At 62.8% G+C, this 26,398-nt stretch overlaps 1 protein-coding gene across 1 annotated transcript; it reads right to left on the bottom strand.

Annotated features, from left to right (window-relative positions):
• Window positions 1–3,888: 3,888 nt before the first annotated feature.
• LOC136306112 (protein Hook homolog 2-like) lies at window positions 3,889–22,449 on the bottom strand. The gene is made up of 21 exons (XM_066209449.1): window positions 22,368–22,449; window positions 18,211–18,296; window positions 18,039–18,105; window positions 15,414–15,464; window positions 15,172–15,304; window positions 13,632–13,699; window positions 12,437–12,499; window positions 10,195–10,281; window positions 9,888–10,030; window positions 9,666–9,806; window positions 8,594–8,795; window positions 7,876–7,986; window positions 7,138–7,225; window positions 6,894–6,963; window positions 6,736–6,804; window positions 6,611–6,650; window positions 6,180–6,211; window positions 6,006–6,076; window positions 5,650–5,804; window positions 5,446–5,517; window positions 3,889–4,043 (listed from the first exon to the last, which is right to left on the bottom strand). Exons 1-21 carry the CDS (start codon window positions 22,410–22,412, stop codon window positions 3,906–3,908), a joined length of 1,932 nt encoding a protein of 643 aa, XP_066065546.1. The 5' UTR covers window positions 22,413–22,449; the 3' UTR covers window positions 3,889–3,905.
• Between the last annotated feature and the right edge of the window lie 3,949 nt (window positions 22,450–26,398).

Below are 26,398 nucleotides of genomic sequence, written 5' to 3'. Positions count from 1 at the left end.
TTTCCGGGCCCCCCGGAGAGTGACGCACTTCCGGCGTCTCCCCGGAAGGAACATGCGCAGTTCCCCGCCTGAAGGCGCCGCCCGCTTCAAAGATGGCGGCGGCGGGGGGGTTGAGGTGACGTCATACCCGCGCGCTGCGTTTTCAGCTATTAAAACTAAAAAAGAAAAATAAATAAACTTTTAAACGATTTTAAGGGTTTAAATAGAAGGAAAAGAAACTTCTTCCGGGATTTGAAGAGGTTTGGTTGGCTGGGGGGTCTCGGTTTTCGGTGGTTTGAGGGCGAATCCGGCTTGGTTAATGGTTGAATGGTTAACGGTTAAACGCGAGGGGGAAAAGTGGGAAACGTAAGGGAAAAATGGGGAATGTGAGGGGGGAAAAATGGGAATGTGAGGGGGGAAAGTGGGAATGTGAGGGGGGAAAGTGGGAATGTGAGGGGGGAAAAGTGGGGAATGTGAGGGGGGAAAAATGGGAATGTGAGGGGGGAAAGTGGGAATGTGAGGGGGAAAATGGGGAATGTGAGGGGGGAAAGTGGGAATGTGAGGGGGGAAAAATGGGGAATGTGAGGGGGGAAAAGTGGGAATGTGAGGGGGGAAAAATGGGGAATGTGAGGGGGGAAAGTGGGAATGTGAGGGGGGAAAAATGGGGAATGTGAGGGGGGAAGGGTGGGAATGTGAGGGGGGAAAAGTGGGGAATGTGAGGGGGGAAAGGTGGGAACGTGAGGGGGGAAAGTGGGGATGTGAGGGGGGAAAAGTGGGAATGTGAGGGGGGAAAGTGGGAATGTGAGGGGGGAAAGTGGGAATGTGAGGGGGGAAAAGTGGGAATGTGAGGGGGGAAAGTGGGAATGTGAGGGGGGAAAAGTGGGAATGTGAGGGGGGAAAAATGGGGAATGTGAGGGGGGAAAAATGGGGAATGTGAGGGGGGAAAGTGGGAATGTGAGGGGGGAAAGTGGGGAATGTGAGGGGGGAAAGTGGGGAATGTGAGGGGGGAAAAATGGGGAATGTGAGGGGGGGAAATGGGGAATGTGAGGGGGGAAAGGTGGGAATGTGAGGGGGGAAAGTGGGAATGTGAGGGGGGAAAATGCGGAATGTGAGGGGGGAAAGTGGGGAATGTGAGGGGGGAAAAGTGGGAATGTGAGGGGGGAAAGTGGGGATGTGAGGGGGGAAATGGGGAATGTGAGGGGGGAAAGGTGGGAATGTGAGGGGGGAAAAATGGGGAATGTGAGGGGGGAAAAATGGGGAATGTGAGGGGGAAATGGGGAATGTGAGGGGGGAAATGGGGAATGTGAGGGGGGAAATGGGGAATGTGAGGGGGGAAAAATGGGGAATGTGAGGGGGAAAAGTGGGAATGTGAGGGGGGAAAAATGGGGAATGTGAGGGGGAAAAGTGGGAATGTGAGGGGGGAAAAATGGGGAATGTGAGGGGGGAAATGGGGAATGTGAGGGGGGAAAAGTGGGAATGTGAGGGGGGAAAGTGGGAATGTGAGGGGGAAAAGTGGGAATGTGAGGGGGGAAAGTGGGAATGTGAGGGGGGAAAAATGGGGAATGTGAGGGGGGAAAGGTGGGAATGTGAGGGGGGAAAAATGGGGAATGTGAGGGGGGAAAAATGGGAATGTGAGGGGGAAAAGTGGGAATGTGAGGGGGGAAAAAGGCGGGAAACCTGAGGGGAGAAAAGGGCGGGAAACGTGAGGGGAGAAAAGGGCGGGAAACGTGAGGGGAGAAAAGGGCGGGAAACGTGAGGGGAGAAAAGTGCAAAATAACAATAACAACAACAACAACAATAATAATAATAATAATAATAATAATAATAGTAATAAATAATTTGTGCTGACTGTTACCCACCTGCACTGCACCTTACCACCGACCCCGCGGTCAAACAGACCCCCCCGCCGCCCCCCGCCCGGGATGAACCTCCCTCCGCCTTAAACCGAAATCATTCAAACCCAGATCCTGAGCCTTTATTAGAACGTTTCACCTGAGAGCCCTGCCGAAAAATAACCGACAAAAACACAAGTGCTAAAAGCCCCCTCCCCAAAAAAGCAAAGGGGCAGGGGGGCAAAATCCGGACCCCGCACCCCAGGAATAAAGTGGGGAGGGGGCTCGGGTGTGCAGCGTGTGAGGTGGGACCAGCCCAGCGCCAGGAGCGGCGACCCCGGGGGCTGGTTTGTTTTTTGGGGGGTCCCGGGGGGTGTTGGTTTGTTTTTTGGGGGGTCCCGGGGTTGTTGGTTTGTTTTTTGGGGGGTCCCGGGGGCTGGTTTGGTTTTTGGGGGGTCCCGGGGGCTGGTTTGTTTTTTGGGGGTCCCGGGGGCTGGTTTGGTTTTTGGGGGGTCCCGGGGGGTGTTGGTTTGTTTTTTGGGGGGTCCCGGGGGTTGGTTTGTTTTTGGGGGGTCCCGGGGGGGCTGGTTTGTTTTTTGGGGGGTCCCGGGGGGACTGGTTTGTTTTTTGGGGGTCCCGGGGGGTGTTGGTTTGTTTTTTGGGGGGTCCCGGGGGCTGGTTTGTTTTTTGGGGGGTCCCGGGGGGTGTTGGTTTGTTTTTTGGGGGGTCCCGGGGGGGCTGGTTTGTTTTTTGGGGGTCCCGGGGGGGCTGGTTTGTTTTTTGGGGGGTCCCGGGGGGGCTGGTTTGGTTTTTGGGGGGTCCCGGGGGCTGGTTTGGTTTTTGGGGGGTCCCGGGGGCTGGTTTGTTTTTTGGGGGGTCCCGGGGGCTGGTTTGTTTTTGGGGGGTCCCGGGGGCTGGTTTGTTTTTTGGGGGGTCCCGGGGGGTGTTGGTTTGTTTTTTGGGGGGTCCCGGGGGCTGGTTTTGTTTTTTGGGGGTCCCGGGGTTGTTGGTTTGGTTTTTGGGGGTCCCGGGGGGGGCTGGTTTGGTTTTTGGGGGGTCCCGGGGGCTGGTTTGGTTTTTGGGGGGTCCCGGGGGGGCTGGTTTGTTTTTTGGGGGTCCCGGGGGCTGGTTTGGTTTTTGGGGGGTCCCGGGGCTGTTGGTTTGTTTTTTGGGGGGTCCCGGGGGCTGGTTTGTTTTTGGGGGGTCCCGGGGGCTGGTTTGTTTTTTGGGGGGTCCCGGGGGGGCTGGTTTGTTTTTGGGGGGTCCCGGGGGCTGGTTTGTTTTTGGGGGGTCCCGGGGGGGCTGGTTTGTTTTTTGGGGGGTCCCGGGGGGGCTGGTTTGTTTTTTGGGGGGTCCCGGGGGGTGTTGGTTTGTTTTTTGGGGGTCCCGGGGGCTGTTGGTTTGTTTTTGGGGGGTCCCGGGGGCTGGTTTTGTTTTTTGGGGGTCCCGGGGGCTGGTTTGTTTTTGGGGGGTCCCGGGGGCTGGTTTGGTTTTTGGGGGGTCCCGGGGGGGCTGGTTTGGTTTTTGGGGGGTCCCGGGGGCTGGTTTGTTTTTTGGGGGGTCCCGGGGGCTGGTTTGGTTTTTGGGGGGTCCCGGGGGCTGGTTTGTTTTTTGGGGGGTCCCGGGGGCTGGTTTGGTTTTTGGGGGGTCCCGGGGGCTGGTTTGGTTTTTGGGGGGTCCCGGGGGTGTTGGTTTGTTTTTTGGGGGGTCCCGGGGGCTGGTTTGGTTTTTTGGGGGGTCCCGGGGGCTGGTTTGGTTTTTTGGGGGGTCCTGGGGCTGGTTTGGTTTTTTGGGGGGTCCCGGGGTTGTTGGTTTGGTTTTTGGGGGTCCCGGGGGCTGGTTTGGTTTCTGGGGGGTCCCGGGGTTGTTGGTTTGTTTTTTGGGGGTCCCGGGGGCTGGTTTGTTTTTAGGGGGGTCCCGGGGTTGTTGGTTTGGTTTTTGGGGGGTCCCGGGGTTGTTGGTTTGGTTTTTGGGGGTCCCGGGGGCTGGTTTTGTTTTTTGGGGGTCCCTGGGGCTGGTTTGGTTTTTGGGGGGTCCCGGGGCTGCTGGTTTGTTTTTTGGGGGTCCCGGGGGCTGGTTTTTGGGGGTCCCCCCTCAGCTGGAGGGGGCCCGGCCGTGCGGGGGCCGCGCTCGGCGGCTCCTGGTGACCAAACGCTGCTGGGCCAGGAAGGACTGAGCGCCGGCGGGCGGGCGGGACGGCGAGCCGCCCTCCTGCTGCTGCAGCGCCAGGCCCTGCGGGGACACCCAGGGGTGTCAGTGTCCCTACAGGTGTGTCAGCACCCCCAGGTGTATCAATGCCCCCCCAGGTGTGTCAATGTCCCCCCCAGGTGTGTCAATGTCCCCCCCAGGTGTATCAATCCCCCCCCAGGTGTGTCAATATCACCCCCCAGGTGTATCAATGTCACCCCCCAGGTGTATCAATCCCCCCCAGGTGTGTCAATGTCACCCCCCAGGTGTATCAATGTCACCCCCAGGTGTATCAATCCCCCCCCAGGTGTGTCAATGTCACCCCAGGTGTGTCAATGCCCCCCCAGGTGTATCAATCCCCCCCCAGGTGTGTCAATGTCACCCCCAGGTGTATCAATCCCCCCCCAGGTGTATCAATCCCCCCCCCAGGTGTATCAATCCCCCCCCAGGTGTGTCAATCCCCCCCCAGGTGTGTCAATGTCACCCCCCAGGTGTATCAATCCCCCCCCAGGTGTGTCAATCCCCCCCCAGGTGTGTCAATGTCACCCCCCAGGTGTATCAATCCCCCCCCAGGTGTGTCAATGTCACCCCCCAGGTGTATCAATCCCCCCCCAGGTGTGTCAATGTCACCCCCCAGGTGTATCAATCCCCCCCCAGGTGTGTCAATGCCCCCCCAGGTGTATCAATCCCCCCCCAGGTGTGTCAATGTCCCCCCCAGGTGTGTCAATGTCCCCCCCAGGTGTATCAATCCCCCCCCAGGTGTATCAATCCCCCCCCAGGTGTGTCAATGCCCCCCCAGGTGTATCAATGTCACCCCCCAGGTGTATCAATCCCCCCCCAGGTGTATCAATCCCCCCCCAGGTGTATCAATGTCACCCCCCAGGTGTATCAATCCCCCCCCAGGTGTATCAATCCCCCCCCAGGTGTATCAATCCCCCCCAGGTGTGTCAATGTCACCCCCCAGGTGTATCAATCCCCCCCCAGGTGTATCAATCCCCCCCCAGGTGTATCAATGTCACCCCCCAGGTGTATCAATCCCCCCCCAGGTGTATCAATGTCACCCCCCAGGTGTATCAATCCCCCCCCAGGTGTGTCAATCCCCCCCCAGGTGTATCAATCCCCCCCCAGGTGTATCAATCCCCCCCAGGTGTGTCAATGCCCCCCCAGGTGTATCAATCCCCCCCCAGGTGTATCAATCCCCCCCCAGGTGTATCAATGTCACCCCCCAGGTGTGTCAATGTCACCCCCCAGGTGTATCAATCCCCCCCCAGGTGTATCAATCCCCCCCCAGGTGTGTCAATGTCACCCCCCAGGTGTATCAATCCCCCCCAGGTGTATCAATCCCCCCCCAGGTGTATCAATCCCCCCCCAGGTGTATCAATCCCCCCCAGGTGTGTCAATGCCCCCCCAGGTGCACCTGGCCCCTCCCCGGCCGCCCCCCGCTCACCATGTTGTACCAGGCCGTGACCAGCAGCCTCTCCTCGCGCTCCCGCTGCGCCTGGCTGCGCTCCCAATCGCTCTGGGGGGGCGGGGGTGGGGGGATTTAGGGGACCCTGGAGACCCCCGGGACCCCCCCAAAGCTTCCAACCCCCCCCCAGGTGTGTCAACCCCCCTCCCCTCCCCCCTCCCCCCGCAGGTTTAACCCCTTCACCTCCAGGTGCCGGATCAGCGCGTCCTTCTCCCGCAGCTGGCCGCGGAGCAGCCGCAGCACGGGGGCCAAGGCGGGGGTCCCGGGGGTCCCGGGGGTCCCGGGGGTCGCTGAGGGCTTTTGGGGGGCTGATCTGCTGGGACCCCCGAATCCTGACCCTGTAACGGGGGGGGGGGGTGAGAAAAAATAAACACACCCCCCCCCAAAATAAAACCCTCATTGAATCATCCTGGGGAAACTGAGGCGCGGTGCGTGCCCTGCCCCCTCCCCTCCCCTCCCCCCGCCCCAAAAAAATTCTCCCCCCACACCTTGACCCCTCCCCAAATTCTGATTGGGGACCCCTCCCCCCCCGGTCATACCTGCCCTGGGGGGATTCAGCTCTTCCTCCTCCTCTTCCTCTTCCTCCTCCTCTCCCTCCGGCAGCTCATCCCTGGGGGGGCAGGTGGGGGTCAAAGGTCGGGGATTTGGGGGAGGGGGGGGTCGCCCAAAATCCTGCCCCCCCCCGTCCCCACCCGCCCCCCCCCAAAACTCACAGGTCCTCGGGGGTCTCGTCCAGCAGCAACACCTGGGGGGGGAGGGGGGGAGAGGTGAAACCAATGTCCCCGCCAGGTGTGTCAGCGCCCCACAGGTGTGTCAGTGTCCCACAGGTGTGTCAGTGTCCCACAGGTGTGTCAGTGTCCCACAGGTGTGTCAGTGCCCCCCCAGGTGTGTCAATGTCACCCCCAGGTGTGTCAACGCCTCCCCAGGTGTGTCAATGCCCCCCCCAGGTGTGTCAGCGCCCCCCCAGGTGTGCCAATGCCCCCCCAGGTGTATCAATGTCACCCCAGGTGTGTCAGTGCCCCCCCAGGTGTGTCAGCGCCCCCCCAGGTGTGCCAATGCCCCCCCAGGTGTATCATTGGGTACCCCCCCAACAAAATTTGCGAGTCCCCCCTTTGGTGTTGAGAGACCCCGCCCAAAATCTCACCTGGTCCCGCGCCGCCCGCGGCTCAGGTGTGGCCTCCAACCTGCAGGTGTGGGGGGCAGTTAGGGATTGGGGGAGGGGGGCTCGGGGACCCCCCTGACCCCCCTCCCCCCCCCAGGTGCCCTCACCTGTGCCGGAGCTGATCCCGCTGCAGCCGCAGCCGCCGGTTCTCGCGCCGCAGCCGCGTCACCGTGTCCCTGCGCGGGGACACACCTGGGCGGTGACAAACCTGGGGGACACCGCCGAGGGGGGAGGGGGGGGGTCCGGCCACCCCACCTGGACTCACCTGAGCTCGGCAGGAAGGATCTCAGCTGCCAAATTCCGGGCTGCGGCCGAGCCCTCCCGCAGGCCGGGCTCTGAAAGGTGAGTCAGGGGACGGCAGGTGACATCCCGACGTCGCACACCTGTACGGCCAACCCCTCCCCCCTCCCCAAAATTGGGGTTCTCTGGGGTCACCTGCTGGGTCAGGGGCGTGTCCCCTCCCTCCCAGGTGTGTTGTCACCTCTCCCCTGGGGGGGTGTGGCGCTCACCTGCCTGGCTCAGGTAACTCTGCTGCACCTGGGCGCAGCGCAGCTCCTCGTTGGCCTCGCGCAGCGCGTCCCGCTCCTCCAGCAGCCGCTGTGGGGGGACAGGTGTGGGGACAGGTGTGTCCCCAGGTCTGTGTCACTGGGTGTGTGCCCCCAGGTGTGTCCCCAGGTGTGTCCCCAGGTGTGCCCCCAGGTGTGTCCCCAGGTGCGTGTCACTGGGCGTGTGTCTCCAGGTGTGTCCCCAGGGATGTGTCATTGGGTGTGTGTCTCCAGGTGTGTCCCCAGGTGTGTCCCCAGGGATGTGTCATTGGGTGTGTGTCTCCAGGTGTGTCCCCAGGTGTGTCCCCAGGTGCGTGTCACTGGGTGTGTGTCTCCAGGTGTGTCCCCAGGTGTGTCCCCAGGGATGTGTCATTGGGTGTGTGTCCCCAGGTGTGCCCCCAGGTGTGTCCCCAGGTGCGTGTCACTGGGTGTGTGTCTCCAGGTGTGTCCCCAGGTGTGTCTCCAGGTGTGTCCCCAGGTGTGTGTCCCCAGGTGTGTCCCAGGTGTGTCCCCAGGTGTGTCCCCAGGGGTGTGTCTCCAGGTGTGTCCCCAGGGGTGTGTCCCCAGGTGTGTCCCAGGTGTGTCTCCAGGTGTGTCCCAGGTGTGTCCCCAGGTATGTGTCATTGGGTGTGTGTCTCCAGGTGTGTCTCCAGGTGTGTCCCCCCAGGTGTGCCCCCAGGTGTGTCCCCAAACCACACCCACCTCCTTCTCCTGGCTCAGGGCCTCGAATCGCTCCTGCAGGTGTCGGAATTCCAGCTGCCACTTCTCGGCCCTGAGCGCCGCCTCGGCCTGCTGCCCGCTCAGCTCCTCCACCTGCACCGGGACAGGTGACACAGGTGGGACGGGTGACACAGGTGAGACAGGTGACAGGTGAGACAGGTGACAGGTGAGACAGGTGACACAGGTAACACACAGGTGACACAGACGACAGAGGCGACGTCGCAGTGACACAGGTGAGACAGGTGAGACAGGTGACAGGTGAGACAGGTGACACAGGTAACACACAGGTGACACAGATGACACACAGGCGACGTCGCAGTGACACAGGTGACAGGTGGGATGGGTGACACAGGTGAGACAGGTGACGCAGGTAACACACAGGTGACACAGACAACACACAGGTGACACAGACAACACACAGGTGACACAGACGACACACAGGCGACGTCGCAGTGACACAGGTGACACAGGTGACAGATGAGACAGGTAACGCAGGTAACACACAGGTGACGCAGGTAACACACAGGTGACACAGACGACACACAGGGGACGTCGCAGTGACACAGGTGACACAGGTGGGACGGGTGACACAGGTGAGACAGGTGACAGGTGAGACAGGTGACACAGGTAACACACAGGTGACACAGACGACACACCGGCGACGTCGCAGTGACACAGGTGACGCAGGTGACCCCCTCACCTGCCTGCGGGCGGCCTCCAGCTGCGCACAGCCGGCCTGGGCGCGGCCCAGCTGCTGCTGCAGGTGAGCGGCCCGGCGCACCTGTGCGGCGTGGCGCTCCTCCAGCGCCCGCAGCCAGCGCCGCTGCTCGGCCGCCGCCGCCGCCCGGCCCCGGTACACGGCCACCTTCTCCTCCAGGTGCCCCGCCCGCGCCGACGACGCCCTGCCGACAGGTGACGGCATTGGACGCCTGAGCTGGGACGCCCGGCGCGTGGGCAACACCTGAGCTCAGGTGCGCGCCGGCCGGCCCCGCGCGGGGGCGTCCGTGACGGCGACGCCGCGGGATGCGGAGCCTCCCAGGAGCACCTGAGCAGGTGCAACGTCTCACCTGAGCAGGCGTTTTAGCACAGCTCAGCAGGTGCAATGCCTGACCTGACCAGGTATTTTAGCACACGTGACCAGGTATTTTAGCACACCTGAGCAGGTGTTTTAGCACACCTGAGCAGGTGCAATGCCTGACCTGGCCAGGTATTTTAGCACACCTGACCAAATGCTTTAGCACACCTGAGCAGGTGCGAGGTCTCACCTGACCAGGTGTTTTAGCACACCTGAGCAGGCCCGATGCCTCACCTGAACAAGTATTTTAGCACACCTGACCAAATGCTTTAGCACACCTGAGCAGGTGTTTTAGCACACCTGAGCAGGTGCAACGCCTGACCTGACCAGGTATTTTAGCACACCTGACCAAATGCTTTCGCATGCCTGAGCAGGTGCGAGGTCTCACCTGAGTAAATGTCACTTCTCACCTGACCAGGTGTAACATCTCACCTGAGCAGATATTTTAGCACACCTGAGCAGGTGTGATGTCTCATCTGAGCAGGTGTTTTAGCACACCTGAGCAGGCCCGATGCCTCACCCGAACAAGTATTTTTGGCACACCTGACCAAATGCTTTAGCACACCTGAGCAGGTGCGAGGTCTCACCTGAGCAGGTGCGAGGTCTCACCTGAGCAGGCGCGAGGTCTCACCTGAGCAGGCGCGAGGTCTCACCTGAGCAGGCGCGAGGTCTCACCTGAGCAGGCGCGAGGTCTCACCTGAGCAGGTCCATCTCGTCGCGCAGCGCCCGCGCCTCCCCCGCCAGCCCGGTGAGCTCCTGCGCCCGCACCTGCAGCCCCCGCGCCTCCTGCTCCAGCCGCGAGCAGCGCGCCCGCAGCTCCTCCCGGCCGCTCTCCAACCTGCAACGCGCCTCAGGTGAGCCCCGCAGGTGAGAGGGGCGGAGGGAGGGGGAGGGGCACACCCCTCACCCGCGGCCTCACCTGTAATTCTCCTCCTGCAGCTCCTCCACCTGCGCCTGCAGCCGCAGCAGCTTCTTGGCGCCGGCGGCGTCCGCGTCCAGCCGCTGGCGCAGCGCGCGGTTCTCGGCGGCCAGGTGAGACTTCTCCTCCAGCAGCGCGGCCACCTGCGGCCGCGGGGGGTGGAGGGAGGGGCGAGGGTGGGCGGGATCCCCGCCCAGGTGACGCCCCGGCTCTCAGGAGCCGGCGGAGAATCCGCTCAGGTGGGATTTGGGGAGGAGGGGCTCGGGGGGGTTTGGGGATGACCTGGCCAGGTGTGCCCAGGTGTTACCTGCTGCTCCAGCTGCTGGCAGCGCGGCCCCGACCCCGCCGCGGCCTCCTCGGGGGGCTCCTGGCTCAGGTAATAGTACTGCCGGGACTGGGGGGGGGCACGGGGGGGTCAGAGACCCCCGGAGACCCCAAAATCCCACCTGAGACCCCAAATCCCACCTGAGACCCCAAAATCCCACCTGAGACCCCAAATCCCACCTGAGACCCCAAAATCCCACCTGACACCCCAAAATCCCACCTGACACCCCAAAATCCCACCTGAGACCCCCCCAAAGTCCCACCTGAGACCCCAAAATCCCACCTGAGACCCCCAAATCCCACCTGAGATCCCAAATCTACCCCTGACACCCCAAAATCCCACCTGAGACCACAAAATCCCACCTGAGACCCCCCAAAATCCCACCTGAGACCCCCCAAATCCCACCTGAGACCCCAAAATCCCACCTGAGACCCCCAAAATCCCACCTGAGACCCCAAAATCCCACCTGAGACCCCCCAAATCCCACCTGAGACCCCCAAAATCCCACCTGAGACCCCCCAAATCCCACCTGAGACCCCCAAAATCCCACCTGAGACCCCCCAAATCCCACCTGAGACCACACAAATCCTACCTGAGACCGCAAAATCTCACCTGAGACCCCAAAATCCCACCTGAGACCCCAAAATCCCACCTGAGACCCCCAAAATCCCACCTGAGACCCCCAAATCCCACCTGAGACCACCCAAATCCTACCTGAGACCCGCAAATCCCACCTGAGACCCCAAATCTACCCCTGACACCCCAAAATCCCACCTGAGACCCCCCCAAAATCCCACCTGAGACCCGCAAATCCCACCTGAGACCCTCAAATCCCCCCCAGACCCCCCCAAATCCCACCTGAGACCCTCAAATCCCACCTGAGACCCCCCCAAATCCCACCTGAGACCCCCAAAATCCCACCTGAGACCCCCCAAATCTCACCTGAGACCCCAAATCTACCCCTGACACCCCAAAATCCCACCTGAGACCACAAAATCCCACCTGAGACCCCCCAAAATCCCACCTGAGACCCCCAAATCCTACCTGAGACCCCCCAAATCCCACCTGAGACCCCAAAATCCCACCTGAGACCCCAAAATCCCACCTGACACCCCAAATCTACCCCTGACACGCCAAAACCCCACCTGAGACCCCCCAAATCCCACCTGAGACCCCCCAAATCCCACCTGAGACCCCCAAATCCCACCTGAGACCCCCCAAATCCCACCTGAGACCCCCCAAATCCCACCTGAGACCCCCAAAATCCCACCTGAGACCCCAAATCCCACCTGAGACCCCAAATCTACCCCTGACACCCCAAAATCCCACCTGAGACCCCCAAAATCCCACCTGAGACCCCCAAAATCCCACCTGAGACCCCCCAAATCCCACCTGAGACCCCCCAAATCCCACCTGAGACCCCAAAATCCCACCTGAGACCCCAAATCCCACCTGAGACCCCCCAAAATCCCACCTGAGACCCCAAATCCCACCTGAGACCCCAAAATTCCACCTGAGACCCCAAAATCCCACCTGAGACCCCCCAAATCTCACCTGAGACCCCCCAAATCCCACCTGAGACCCCCCCAAATCTCACCTGAGACCCCAAATCTACCCCTGACACCCCAAAATCCCACCTCAGACCCCCCCAAATCCCACCTGAGACCCCCAAATCCCACCTGAGACCCCCCAAATCTCACCTGAGACCCCCCAAATCCCACCTGAGACCCCCCAAGTCCCACCTGAGACCCCCAAATCCCACCTGAGACCCCCCAAGTCCCACCTGAGACCCCCAAATCCCACCTGAGACCCCCCAAATCCCACCTGAGACCCCCAAATCCCACCTAAGACCCCCCAAATCCCACCTGAGACCTCCAAATCCCACCTGAGACCCCAAATCCCACCTGAGACCCCCAAAAATCCCACCTGAGACCCCCAAAATCCCACCTGAGACCCCCAAATCCCACCTGAGACCCCCCAAATCCCACCTGAGACCCCCAAATCCCACCTGAGACCCCCCAAAATCCCACCTGAGACCCCCAAATCCCACCTGAGACCCCCCAAATCTCACCTGAGACCCCCCAAATCCCACCTGAGACCCCCAAAAATCCCACCTGAGACCCCCAAAATCCCACCTGAGACCCCCAAATCCCACCTGAGACCCCCCAAATCTCACCTGAGACCCCCCAAATCCCACCTGAGACCCCCAAATCCCCCCCCCCACCTGGGCGTCGAAGTTCCCGTAGGTCTCGGCCGCCATCGGCTCCGCCGGCTCCGGCTCCAGGAGCTGCCGCACCCAAAGGACAATTTGGGGTTTTTTTGGGGGGGTCTGGGGGGGCTTCAGGACCCCCCAATAACCCCAGGGGGGGTCCCCAAGATCTCCCCGAGACCCTTCAACCCCCGCGGGGTCACGCTCGGGTCGTGCCAAAGCCCCCCAGAGCCACAATGAAGTGACCCCCCCCCCAAAAAAATTCCCCAGGGACCCCCAAATCCACCAGGGACCCCCAAAAACCAGTCAGGGACCCCCAAAAACCAACCAGGGACCCCCAAAAACCAGTCAGGGACCCCCAAAAACCAGTCAGGGACCCCCCAAACCAGTCAGGGACCCCCAAAAACCAACCAGGGACACCCAAAAACCAGTCAGGGACCCCCAAAAACCAGTCAGGGACCCCCAAAAACCAACCAGGGACCCCTAAAAACCAGTCAGGGACCCCCCAAAATCCCCCAGGGACCCCCCAAACCCTTCGGGGACCCCCCAAAACCAGTCAGGGACCCCCAAAAACCAGTCAGGGACCCCCAAATTCCCCAGGGACCCCCCAAAACCCTTCAGGGACCCCCCAAACCAGTCAGGGACCCCCCAAATTCCCCAGGGACCCCCCAAAACCCTTCAGGGACCCCCCAAACCAGTCAGGGACCCCCCAAATTCCCCAGGGACCCCCAAAACCCTTCAGGGACCCCCCAAACCAGTCAGGGACCCCCCAAATTCCCCAGGGACCCCCCAAAACCAGTCAGGGACCCCCCCCCAAACCCCTTCAGGGACCCCTAAAAACTCTTCAGGGACCCCCCAAAGCCCCCAGGGACCCCCAAATTCCCCAGGGACCCCCCAAATTCCACTGGGACCCCCCAAAACCAGTCAGGGACCCCCCAAACCCCCTCCAGGGACCCCCAAAACCCTTCAGGGACCCCCCAAACCAGTCAGGGACCCCCCAAAGCCCCCCAGGGACCCCCCAAAGCCTTCGGGGACCCCTCCAAAATCCCCCAGGTGCCCCCCAAAGCCCCCCAGGCGCCCCCCCAAAGCCCCCAGGCACCCCCCAAAGCCCCCAGGGACCCCCCAAACCCTTCGAGGACCCCCCAAAACCAGTCAGGGATCCCCCAGGCGCCCCCCAAAGCCCCCCAAAGCCCCCCAAAGCCCCCCTGACCTCCTGGATGGCCGCCATCACCTCGAGCTGCACCGACTCCGGCAGCGTCATGATGCGCTGGATGTGCTCTGCCGGGGGCCGGGGGGGTCAGGGGGGTCGGGGGGGGATTTGGGGGGATTTGGGGGTCAGGGGGGATTTGGGGGTCAGGGGGGGTCAGGGGGGGTCAGGGGGGGTCAGGGGGGATTTGGGGGTCAGGGAGGTTTTGGGGGGTCAGGGGGGGTTTGGGGGGTCAGGGGGGGTTTGGGGGGTCAGGGGGGATTTGGGGGTCAGGGGGGTTTGGGGGGATTTGGGGGATCAGGGGGGGTTTGGGGGGATTTGGGGGGTCAGGGGGGGTCAGGGGGGCTCAGGGGTAGATTTTGGGGGCTCAGGGAGGGGATTTAGGGGCTCTGGGCGGGATTTTGGGGTTCAGAGGAGAATTTGGGCAGGATTTTGGGGTTCAGGGGGGGATTTTGGGGTTCCGGGCAGGATTTTGGGGTTCAGGGGGGGGATTTTGGGGTTCAGGGCAGGATTTGGGGGTTCAGGGGGGATTTTGGGGTTCAGGGGGGATTTTGGGCAGGATTTTGGGTCTCCGGGCTGGATTTTGGGCAGGATTTTGGGGTTCAGAGGGGATTTGGGGCAGGATTTTGGGGTTCAGGGGGGATTTTGTGGCTCAGGGGGGATTTTGGGGTGGATTTGGGGGTTCAGCGGGGATTTTGCACAGGATTTTGTGGCTCCGGGCAGGATTTGGGGGTGGATTTTGGGGTTCAGGGGGGATTTGGGGGTGGATTTTGGGGCTCAGGGGGGATTTTGGGCAGGATTTTGGGGCTCCGGACAGGATTTTGGGGCTCCAGGCAGGATTTTGGGGTGGATTTTTGGGGTTCAGGGGGGATTTTGGGGTGGATTTTGGGGCTCAGGGGGGATTTTGGGCAGGATTTTGGGGCTCCGGACAGGATTTTGGGCAGGATTTTGGGGCTCCGGGCAGGATTTTGGGGCTCCGGGCAGGATTTTGGGGTGGATTTTGGGGTTCAGAGGGGATTTGGGGCAGGATTTTGGGGTTCAGGGGGGATTTTGTGGCTCCGGGCAGGATTTTGGGGTGGATTTTGGGGCTCCGGGCAGGATTTTGGGGCTCATGGGGGATTTTGGGGTGGATTTTGTGGCTCCAGGCTGGATTTTGCCCAGGATTTTGGGGCTCCGGGCAGGATTTTGGGGTGGATTTTGGGGTTCAGGGGGGATTTTGGGCAGGATTTTGGGGCTCCGGGCAGGATTTTGGGGCTCAGGGGGGATTTTGGGGTGGATTTTGTGGCTCCAGGCTGGATTTTGGGGCTCAGGGGGGATTTTGGGGTGGATTTTGTGGCTCCAGGCTGGATTTTGCGCAGGATTTTGGGGCTCCGGGCAGGATTTTGGGGTGGATTTTGGGGCTCAGGGGGGATTTTGCACAGGATTTTGTGGCTCAGGGCAGGATTTTGGGGTGGATTTTGGGGCTCAGGGGGGATTTTGGGGCTCCGGGCAGGATTTTGGGCAGGATTTTGGGGGCTCAGAGGAGAATCTGGGCTCTCCCCACCTTCCCTGCCGGCGCAGCTGACGGCGCAGCCCAGCACCAGCCGCACCAGTTTGCCCAGTTGCTCGGGGTCCCCGCGCTGCGCGGCCGCGCCCACGTCGGGCACGTGCTGCTCCCCCACGGCCTGGCCCAGCACCTGCCCAGGTGAGGGGCTCACGATCAGCACCCCCCCCTGCTGCCAGGAACTCCCCCCAAAACCTCAGGGGAACCCCAAAATCCTGAAATTGGGATCCCTAACAACTCACATCCTGCCAGTACTCCAGCACGCTCTGCAACACCTGGCGCAGGTTGGTCACCTGGGGAGGGGGAAAAAAAAAAGGTGGGAATCCCCCCCCCCCCCCCCCAAAAAAAAAAAAATTAAAACAAAGTGAATTCCACGCGCAGGATGGTGGTTGTGGGGTTTGGGTATCCCAAAATGCGGTGGGCGACCGCCGCCCCCCCAAAAATAAAAACTCGGATGAAAAAGCTTTCCCCAGTAAAATCTCTAAAATCGCGCCAGAAAATGGTCTGAGGTCTGGGAAAAACCCCAAAATGCCCCAAAATTCCACCCCAAAACATCGTGAACTCCCCGAAACCCCCAAAATTCCACCCAAAATCCCCCAAATCCCACCCCAAACGCCCTGCACCCCCCCAAAAAAAACCAAAAATCCCACTCCAAACACCCTGGACCCCCAAAAAACCCCCAAAGTCCCCAAAATCCCACCCAAAAATGCCCCAAATCCCACCCCAAACACCCTGGACCCTCCCAAAAATCCCCCAAAGTCCCCAAAATCCCACCCCAAAACACCCTGAACCCCGCAAAAACCCGCAAAATCCCCAAAACTCCCAAAATCCCCAAAATCCCACCCCAAAACATCCTGAACCCCCCAAAAAAAAACCCCAAAATCCCACCCCAAACACCCTGGACCCCCCAAAAAACCCCCAAAATCCCCAAAATCCTGCCCCAAAATCCCCAAAATCCCACCCCAAAACACCCTGAACCCCCCAAAAACCCCCCAAATCCCCCCCAAAAATATCCTGAACCCCCCAAAAACCCCCCAAATCCCACCCAAAAATACCCTGAACCCCCCAAAATCCCCAAAATCCCCAAAATCCCACCCAAAAACCCCCCAAATCCCACCCCAAACACCCTGAACCCCCCAAAAACCCCCCAAATCCCCCCCAAAAATATCCTGAACCCCCCAAAATCCCCCCAAAAATCCCCCAAATCCCACCCAAAAATACCCTGAACCCCCCAAAAATCCCCAAAAACCCCCCAAATCCCACCTAAAAATGCCCCAAATCCCACCCCAAAATACCCTGAACTCCCCAAAATCCCCCCAAATCCCCCCCAAAAATACCCTGAACCCCCCAAAAACCCCCCAAAAATCCCCCAAATCCCACCCAAAAACCCCCCAAATCCCACCCCAAAATACCCTGAACCCCCCAAAAACCCCCCAAAATCCCCCCCAAAAATACCCTGAACCCCCCAAAAACCCCCCAAATCCCACCCAAAAATGCCCCAAATCCCACCCCAAAATACCCTGAACCCCCCAAAACCCCCCCAAATCCCACCCAAAAATGCCCCAAATCCCACCCCAAAATACCCTGAACCCCCCAAAACCCCCCCAAATCCCCCCCAAAAAATATCCTGAACCCCCCAAAAACCCCCCAAATCCCACCCAAAAATATCCTGAACCGCCCAAAAATCCCCAAAAACCCCCCAAATCCCACCCAAAAACCCCCCAAATCCCACCCCAAAATACCCTGAACCCCCCAAAATCCCCCCAAATCCCCCCCAAAAATACCCTGAACCCCCCAAAAACCCCCAAAATCCCCAAAATCCCACCCAAAAATGCCCCAAATCCCACCCCAAACACCCTGAACCCCCCAAAAACCCCCCAAATCCCACCCCAAAATACCCTGAACCCCCCAAAAATCCCCAAAAACCCCCCAAATCCCACCTAAAAATGCCCCAAATCCCACCCCAAACACCCTGAACTCCCCAAAATTCCCCCAAATCCCACCCAAAAATACCCTGAACCCCCCAAAAACCCCCAAAATCCCCAAAATCCCACCCAAAAATGCCCCAAATCCCGCCCCAAACACCCTGGACCTCCCCAAAAATCCCCCAAATCCCACCCAAAAATATCCTGAACCCCCCAAAAACTCCCCAAAATCCCCCCCAAAAATATCCTGAACCCCCCAAAAACCCCCAAAATCCCCAAAATCCCACCCAAAAACCCCCCAAATCCCACCCCAAACACCCTGAACCCCCCAAAAACCCCCCAAATCCCCCCCAAAAATACCCTGAACCCCCCAAAAACCCCCCAAATCCCACCCAAAAATACCCCGAACCCCCCAAAAATCCCCAAATCCCACCCAAAAATACCCTGAACCCCCCAAAAATCCCCCAAATCCCCCCCAAAAATACCCTGAACCCCCCAAAAATCCCCAAATCCCACCCAAAAATACCCCGAACCCCCCAAAAATCCCCAAATCCCCCCCAAAAATACCCTGAACCCCCCAAAAACCCCCCAAAATCCCACCCAAAAATATCCTGAACCCCCCAAAATCCCCCCAAAACCCCCCCAAAAATACCCCGAACCCCCCAAAAATCCCCAAATCCCACCCCAAAAATACCCTGAACCCCTCAAAAATCCCCCAAATCCCACCCCAAAATACCCTGAACCCCCCAAAATCCCCCCAAATCCCACCCAAAAATACCCCGAACCCCCCAAAAACCCCCCAAATCCCACCCAAAAATGCCCCAAATCCCACCCCAAAAATATCCTGAACCCCCCAAAAACCCCCCAAATCCCACCCAAAAATACCCCGAACCCCCCAAAAACCCCCCAAATCCCCCCAAATCCCCCCAGCCGACCCCCCACCTTGCCGCGGGCGCTCTCCTCCTCCCGGATCCGGCCCAGCCACGTCTGGTGGAACCACGCCGGGTCTCTGGGGGAGGGGGGAGAACCGGGGGTGGGGAGGGGTCCCCAAAACCGGCCCCGGCCCCTCGGGGGTCCCCAAAACCGGCCCCGGGACCCCCAAAAACTGACTCACATCCGGTGCAGCACGTGAGCCAAGGCGACGCCGCTGGCCAGGTCCGGGGGGGCCGCGCACGGCCCGGGGGGGTCAAAGCTGCGCACCTGGGGAGGGGGCGGGGGGGTCAGGGGACCCCAAAAACGTCCTGGGGGGGTCAGGGGACCCCAAAAACGTCCTGGGGGGGGCAGGGGACCCCAAAAACGTCCTGGGGGGGTCAGGGGACCCCAAAAACATCCCGGAGGGGGAAGGGGACCCCAAAATCCTCCGGGAAACCCAAAAACATCCCGGGGGGGGCAGGAGACCCCAAAAACCTTCTGGGGGGGTCAGAGGGACCCCAAAAACATCCGGGAAACCCAAAAACATCCCGGAGGGGGAAGGGGACCCCAAAAATGTCCTGGGGGGGGACAGGGGACCCCAAAAATGTCCTGGGAACCCAAAAACATCCCGGGGGGGGGTCAGGGGGACCCCAAAAACATCCCGGGGGGGAGGGCAGGGGACCCCAAAAACCTTCTGGGGGGGACAAGGGACCCCAAAATGTCCTGGGGGGGGCAGAGGGACCCCAAAAACATCCCGGGGGAGGCAGGGGACCCCAAAAATGTCCGGGGGGAGGAAGGGGACCCCAAAATCCTCCGGGAAACCCAAAAACATCCCGGAGGGGGAAGGGGACCCCAAAAACCTTCTGGGGGGGGAAGGGGGACCCCAAAAACATCCCGGGGGGGGTCAGGAGACCCCAAAAGCCCCGGCGAGCCCCCCCAGACCCACTGGGGGGGGCACAGAGGGATCAGCCCCCTCCCCCCCCCCCCGAGTTTTGGGGGGTCAAAGGTCACCGGGAGAGGACAAAGGGCGGGGGAGGGGCACAAAGGGCTGGGACACGTCAGGGGGGGTCAAAGGTCACCTGAGGGCGGGGTGGGGGAGGGGACAAAGGGATTTGGGGGGCTCACAGGTGTCCCTGAGGGCTCACAGGTGTCCCGGGGGCTCACAGGTGTCCCTGAGGGCTCACAGGTGTCCCTGAGGGGCTCACAGGTGTCCCGGGGGCTCACAGGTGTCCCTGAGGGCTCACAGGTGTCCCGGGGGCTCACAGGTGTCCCTGAGGGCTCACAGGTGTCCCTGAGGGGCTCACAGGTGTCCCTGAGGGCTCACAGGTGTCCCTGAGGGGCTCACAGGTGTCCCTGAGGGCTCACAGGTGTCCCTGAGGGCTCACAGGTGTCCCCGAGGGCTCACAGGTGTCCCTGAGGGGCTCACAGGTGTCCCTGAGGGGATCACAGGTGTCCCTGAGGGGCTCACAGGTGTCCCTGAGGGGCTCACAGGTGTCCCTGAGGGGCTCACAGGTGTCCCGGGGGCTCACAGGTGTCCCTGAGGGGCTCACAGGTGTCCCGGGGGCTCACAGGTGTCCCGGGGGCTCACAGGTGTCCCTGAGGGCTCACAGGTGTCCCTGAGGGCTCACAGGTGTCCCGGGGGCTCACAGGTGTCCCTGAGGGCTCACAGGTGTCCCTGAGGGCTCACAGGTGTCCCTGAGGGCTCACAGGTGTCCCTGAGGGGCTCACAGGTGTCCCTGAGGGCTCACAGGTGTCCCTGAGGGCTCACAGGTGTCCCTGAGGGGCTCACAGGTGTCCCTGAGGGCTCACAGGTGTCCCTGAGGGGCTCACAGGTGTCCCTGAGGGCTCACAGGTGTCCCTGAGGGGCTCACAGGTGTCCCTGAGGGCTCACAGGTGTCCCTGAGGGCTCACAGGTGTCCCTGAGGGGCTCACAGGTGTCCCTGAGGGGCTCACAGGTGTCCCTGAGGGGCTCACAGGTGTCCCTGAGGGGCTCACAGGTGTCCCGGGGGCTCACAGGTGTCCCGGGGGCTCACAGGTGTCTCTGAGGGGCTCACAGGTGTCCCTGAGGGCTCACAGGTGTCTCTGAGGGCTCACAGGTGTCCTGAGGGGCTCACAGGTGTCCCTGAGGGCTCACAGGTGTCCCGGGGGCTCACAGGTGTCTCTGAGGGGCTCACAGGTGTCCCTGAGGGCTCACAGGTGTCCCTGAGGGCTCACAGGTGACCCGGGGGCTCACAGGTGTCCCGGGGGCTCACAGGTGTCCCTGAGGGCTCACAGGTGTCCCTGAGGGGCTCACAGGTGTCCCTGAGGGGCTCACAGGTGTCCCTGAGGGCTCACAGGTGACCCGGGGGCTCACAGGTGTCCCTGAGGGGCTCACAGGTGTCCCTGAGGGCTCACAGGTGTCCCTGAGGGGCTCACAGGTGTCCCGGGGGCTCACAGGTGTCCCGGGGGCTCACAGGTGTCCCTGAGGGGCTCACAGGTGTCCCTGAGGGGCTCACAGGTGTCCCGGGGGCTCACAGGTGTCTCTGAGGGCTCACAGGTGTCCCTGAGGGCTCACAGGTGTCCCTGAGGGCTCACAGGTGTCCCGGGGGCTCACAGGTGTCCCTGAGGGCTCACAGGTGTCCCTGAGGGCTCACAGGTGTCCCGGGGGCTCACAGGTGTCCCTGAGGGGCTCACAGGTGTCCCTGAGGGCTCACAGGTGTCCCGGGGGCTCACAGGTGTCCCGGGGGCTCACAGGTGTCTCTGAGGGGCTCACAGGTGTCCCTGAGGGGCTCACAGGTGTCCCTGAGGGCTCACAGGTGTCCCGGGGGCTCACAGGTGTCCCTGAGGGCTCACAGGTGTCCCTGAGGGGCTCACAGGTGTCCCTGAGGGCTCACAGGTGTCCTGAGGGCTCACAGGTGTCCCTGAGGGGCTCACAGGTGTCCCTGAGGGGCTCACAGGTGTCCCTGAGGGGCTCACAGGTGTCCCGGGGGCTCACAGGTGTCCCGGGGGCTCACAGGTGTCCCTGAGGGGCTCACAGGTGTCCCTGAGGGGCTCACAGGTGTCCCGGGGGCTCACAGGTGTCCCTGAGGGGCTCACAGGTGTCCCTGAGGGGCTCACAGGTGTCCCGGGGGCTCACAGGTGTCCCGGGGGCTCACAGGTGTCCCTGAGGGGCTCACAGGTGTCCCGGGGGCTCACAGGTGTCCCTGAGGGCTCACAGGTGTCCCTGAGGGGCTCACAGGTGTCCCTGAGGGCTCACAGGTGTCTCTGAGGGCTCACAGGTGTCCCTGAGGGGCTCACAGGTGTCCCTGAGGGGCTCACAGGTGTCCCTGAGGGCTCACAGGTGTCCCGGGGGCTCACAGGTGTCCCTGAGGGGCTCACAGGTGTCCCTGAGGGGCTCACAGGTGTCCCGGGGGCTCACAGGTGTCCCGGGGGCTCACAGGTGTCCCTGAGGGGCTCACAGGTGTCCCGGGGGCTCACAGGTGTCCCTGAGGGCTCACAGGTGTCCCTGAGGGGCTCACAGGTGTCCCTGAGGGCTCACAGGTGTCTCTGAGGGCTCACAGGTGTCCCTGAGGGGCTCACAGGTGTCCCTGAGGGCTCACAGGTGTCCCTGAGGGCTCACAGGTGTCCCTGAGGGGCTCACAGGTGTCCCGGGGGCTCACAGGTGTCCCTGAGGGCTCACAGGTGTCCCAGGGGCTCACAGGTGTCCCTGAGGGGCTCACAGGTGTCCCTGAGGGCTCACAGGTGTCCCTGAGGGGCTCACAGGTGTCCCGGGGGCTCACAGGTGTCCCTGAGGGCTCACAGGTGTCCCGGGGGCTCACAGGTGTCCCTGAGGGCTCACAGGTGTCCCTGAGGGCTCACAGGTGTCCCGGGGGCTCACAGGTGTCCCTGAGGGCTCACAGGTGTCCCTGAGGGCTCACAGGTGTCCCTGAGGGCTCACAGGTGTCCCGGGGGCTCACAGGTGTCCCGGGGGCTCACAGGTGTCCCGGGGGCTCACAGGTGTCCCGGGGGCTCACAGGTGTCCCGGGGGCTCACAGGTGTCCCTGAGGGCTCACAGGTGTCCCTGAGGGCTCACAGGTGTCCCTGAGGGGCTCACAGGTGTCCCGGGGCCTCACAGGTGTCCCTGAGGGGCTCACAGGTGTCCCTGAGGGCTCACAGGTGTCCCTGAGGGGCTCACAGGTGTCCCTGATGGCTCACAGGTGTCCCGGGGGCTCACAGGTGTCCCGGGGGCTCACAGGTGTCCCGGGGGCTCACAGGAATCCCCCCGAGGGCGGGATCGGGGCCGCTCCAAGCCCGCGCGTCTCCCCCAGCACCGGGCGGGTGTGTCCCGGTCCCGGTTCAACCCGAGGGGGAGAATTCCCGACCCCCCTCCCCGCCCCTTACCCAGGTGAGCAGCGCCTCGCAGGTGTCCCGCCCCGCCGCCGCCATGTCCGGCCGCTCCCGGGTCCTCCAGGGTCACCGAGAGCCGCACCCGGAGCGGCCTCACCTGCGCCCCGCCCCGCCCGCCCCGCGGCCATAGAGCCGCACCCAGAGCGGCCACACCTGAGCGCCGCTTCCGGTCACACCCGCTTCCGGTCACACCCACTTCCGGCGCCATCGAGAGGACGCCTCAGGGTCCGCAAATGCCGGACGGTTGGTTTTAAACGGTCTCGGAGCTCAAAAGGCCGAGCAGCGCGGACAACTGTGCTTGCTCCGTCCCAAAATGCGCCTTTGTTTAGCGCCCACAAATGCGATAGCGCGGAGAGAAATAAAGAACAGTGAGAACGAGAGAGAAAAGGGGATTATGGCTGCCAAGGCGGAGGGACGAGCCCTCGAGGCGTGAGGATGCCACGGCGGGGTGATCCCCAAAGCGAGCGGGGGCTCCCCGGGGTTTGTACAGCTTTGGTCCAGGCGGGGACTAAAGCCAGAGGGGCACGGAGGCGGAGGGCGAGCGCTGCCGAGCTGCAAACCGCAGGCGGGAGCCACGGGGGACAGCGGCGGGGCAAAGCGCGTCGGCGGACGGGCTCTGACAGCGGCGCGCCCCGCGGCCGCACCCGCCGTGGACCAGGACACGCCCCCAGGACACGCCCCCGAGGACACGCCCCCTCGATGACACGCCCCCCCGAGGACACGCCCCGCTGGGCTCGGCGCCGGGTCCTCCAAGGCCATAGAGACGCGGCCGGAGCGGCCCCGGCCGGTGAGTCAGGGCCGCGGCCCGCCGCCCCCGCGGGCCCGGGAGGGTCAGGCCGGGCCGTTCTCCCCGCGGGGTAACGACGGCGGCGGCGGCGGCAACGCCCGGGCTGCGTCAGCGCTGAACCCGCCGGCCTCGCGGGGGCCGGAACCCCCCCAGTGCTCCCAGTATAGTCCTGAGAGCATTCCAGTGCTCCCAGTATGGCCCTGGGGGCGTCCCAGTGCTCCCAGTATGGCCCTGGGGGTGTCCCAGTGCTCCCAGTATAGTCCTGAGAGCATTCCAGTGCTCCCAGTATGGCCCTGGGGGCGTCCCAGTGCTCCCAGTATGGCCCTGGGGGCGTCCCAGTGCTCCCAGTATAGTCCTGAGAGCATCCCAGTGCTCCCAGTATGGCCCTGGGGGCGTCCCAGTGCTCCCAGTATGGCCCTGGGGCGTCCCAGTGCTCCCAGTATAGTCCTGAGAGCATCCCAGTGCTCCCAGTATGGCCCTGGGGGTGTCCCAGTGCTCCCAGTATAGTCCTGAGAGCATTCCAGTGCTCCCAGTATGGCCCTGAGGGCGTCCCAGTGCTCCCAGTATGGCCCTGAGGGCGTCCCAGTGCTCCCAGTATGGTTCTGAGAACCCCCAGTGCTCCCAGTATAGTCCTGAGAGCATTCCAGTGCTCCCAGTATGGCCCTGGGGGCGTCCCAGTGCTCCCAGTATGGTTCTGGGACCCCCCCAGTGCTCCCAGTATAGTCCTGAGAGAATCCCAGTGCTCCCAGTTTGGCCCTGGGGGCGTCCCAGTGCTCCCAGTATGGTTCTGGGACCCCCCCAGTGCTCCCAGTATAGTCCTGAGAGAATCCCAGTGCTCCCAGTTTGGCCCTGGGGGCGTCCCAGTGCTCCCAGTATGGTTCTGGGACCCCCCAGTGCTCCCAGTTGTGTGTGGAACCCCCCCAGTGCTCCCAGTTTGGCCCTGGGGGCGTCCAGTGCTCCCAGTTTGGCCCTGGGCGCGTCCCAGTGCTCCCAGTTTGGCCCCAAGCCCCGCCCGTGCCGTGTCCTCCCCCCCCCGGACATCCGGGGCCCCCCCGGCCCGAAACCCGGGGACGGTTGTGGCCGTTGGGGCCCCCGAGAGTCACTTTTGGGGTGCGGGGGGGGATGGGGAGCGACACCCCGAGATCTCCCCAGGAGTGGGACCCCCCCAGTGCCCCCCAAATCCCCCCAGTGCCCCCAAATTCCCCCAGTGCCCCCCAAATCCCCCCAGTGCCCCCCAAAAACCCCCAGTGCCCCCCAAATCCCCCCAGTGCCCCCAAACCCCCCCAGTGCCCCCAAAAACCCCCAGTGCCCCCCAAATCCCCCCCAGTGTCCCCAAAATCCCCCAGTGCCCCCCAAATCCCCCCCCAGTGCCCCCCAAATCCCCCCAGTGCCCCCAAATCCCCCCAGTGCCCCCCAGGACACGCCAATTTTGGGGTCCCCCCTTGATTTTCCCCCCATTTCTCCCCCTCCAGCCGGGGGGGAGGCAGCCAGGTGTGACCCCCCCCCCAAAAAAGGGACACCTGGGGGTCACTGAGGTCACTCGGGGGAGGGAAGGGGGCGTGGATGTCAGGCCCTGAGTCACACGGAAGGAGAAGTTTGGGAGGGGAAAATCCCGGCCCCAAAATCCCCAAAAATCCCCCAAAATCCCCCAAAATCCCCCAAAATCCTGCACGGGGGGAGGGGGAGGAAATCCCGGGGACCCCTCCCCCCGTGTCCCTCCCACACGGCCACGCCCTGACGGGCTGGGACACGCCGGGACACACCTGGGACACACCTGGGACACACCTGGGACACGCCCGGGCACGCCCACCCCCGCCCCCAGCTGGGACAGACCTCTGGGGGTCTCAGGTGGGGTTTTTGGGGGTCCTGGGGGTCACCTGTGGGGACAACGAGGGCACCGGTGCGAGCACGCGCGTGTGCACGGCCTGGCACGTGACCCCCCGGCACACACCTGTCCCCCCCCTTTGCACACCTGTGTCCCCCTCTGCCCTCACCTGTCCCCCTTTGCACACCTGGCCTGATGTTCACACCTGACCTTCCCCCCCCACTCTTGCTGGCCCGCCCCTTCTTTCCTTTGACCTCACCTGACCTCTCCTGGCACACACCTGTGCTCTTTAAACACACCTGGGACCCCCTTGCGCACACCTGAGCCCCCCTTTGCACACACCTGAGCCCCCCTTGCGCACACCTGAGCCCCCTTTGCACACACCTGAGCCCCCCTTGCACACACCTGAGCCTCCCTTGCACACACCTGAGCCTCCCTTGCACACGCCTGGGCCCCCTTTGCACACACCTGAGCCTCCCTTGAACACACGGGCCCTCTTTGCACACACCTGAGCCTCCTTTGCACACACCTGAGCCCCCCTTGCACACACCTGGGCCCCCTTTGCACACACCTGAGCCTCCCTTGAACACATGGGCCCCCTTTGCACACACCTGAGCCCCCCTTGCACACACCTGAGCCTCCCTTGCACACACATGAGCCCCCCTTGCACATGCCTGGGCCCCCTTTGCACACACCTGAGCCCCCTTTGCACACACCTGAGCCCCCTTGCACACACCTGAGCCTCCCCTTGCACACACCTGAGCCTCCCTTGCACACGCCTGGGCCCCCTTTGCACACACCTGAGCCCCCTTTGCACACACCTGAGCCCCCTTGCACACACCTGAGCCCCCCTTTGCACACACCTGAGCCTCCCTTGAACACACCTGAGCCCCTTTGCTCACCTGCGCCCCGCCCCCTTTCCCCTCCTGTGCCCCCAAAAGTTGCTCCCGAGGCCCCGCCCCTTCTCACCCGGGGGCGTGTCTACGACGAGGGGCGTGTCTATGCAGGAGGGTCGTGTCCACGCAGGAAGGAGCTTGTCTCTGTATGAGGGGGCGTGTCCCCGCCACCCCCAGCCAATGGCGGCGCCGTTTCCGCCGCGCGCGGCCATAAAGAGGGCGGGCGGCGCGGGGGCCGCGGGTTCGAGTCCCGCCGCTGCCGCCGCGGATGGAGCCGCCGTTTTACCGGCCCGCGCCCTTCCGGGCGCCTTCTGCCGCCCCGAGCCCGACTACGGCTCCTTACCGGGCCCGCTGCCGCCGGGGCCCGCGCAGGAACCTTTCCGCGGCCTACAAACCGGCGCCGTGCCCCGACGGCTCCTTCTTCGGCAGCGCCGCGGCACCGGCGGCTTCTTCTACCCCAGGTACCGGAGAGCGCGACGGGTTCAGCGGCAGCTTCGCCCAAGCGCTGGACGAGCTG

Source organism: Chamaea fasciata, unplaced genomic scaffold, assembly GCF_029207755.1.
Source record: "Chamaea fasciata isolate MVZ Bird 193981 ecotype frontalis unplaced genomic scaffold, bChaFas1.0.hap1 SCAF_999, whole genome shotgun sequence".
NCBI classification, from domain to species: domain Eukaryota; kingdom Metazoa; phylum Chordata; class Aves; order Passeriformes; family Sylviidae; genus Chamaea; species Chamaea fasciata.
Note: the sequence above shows the minus strand (reverse complement) of the source record. Positions and strands in the feature narration are given on the sequence as shown.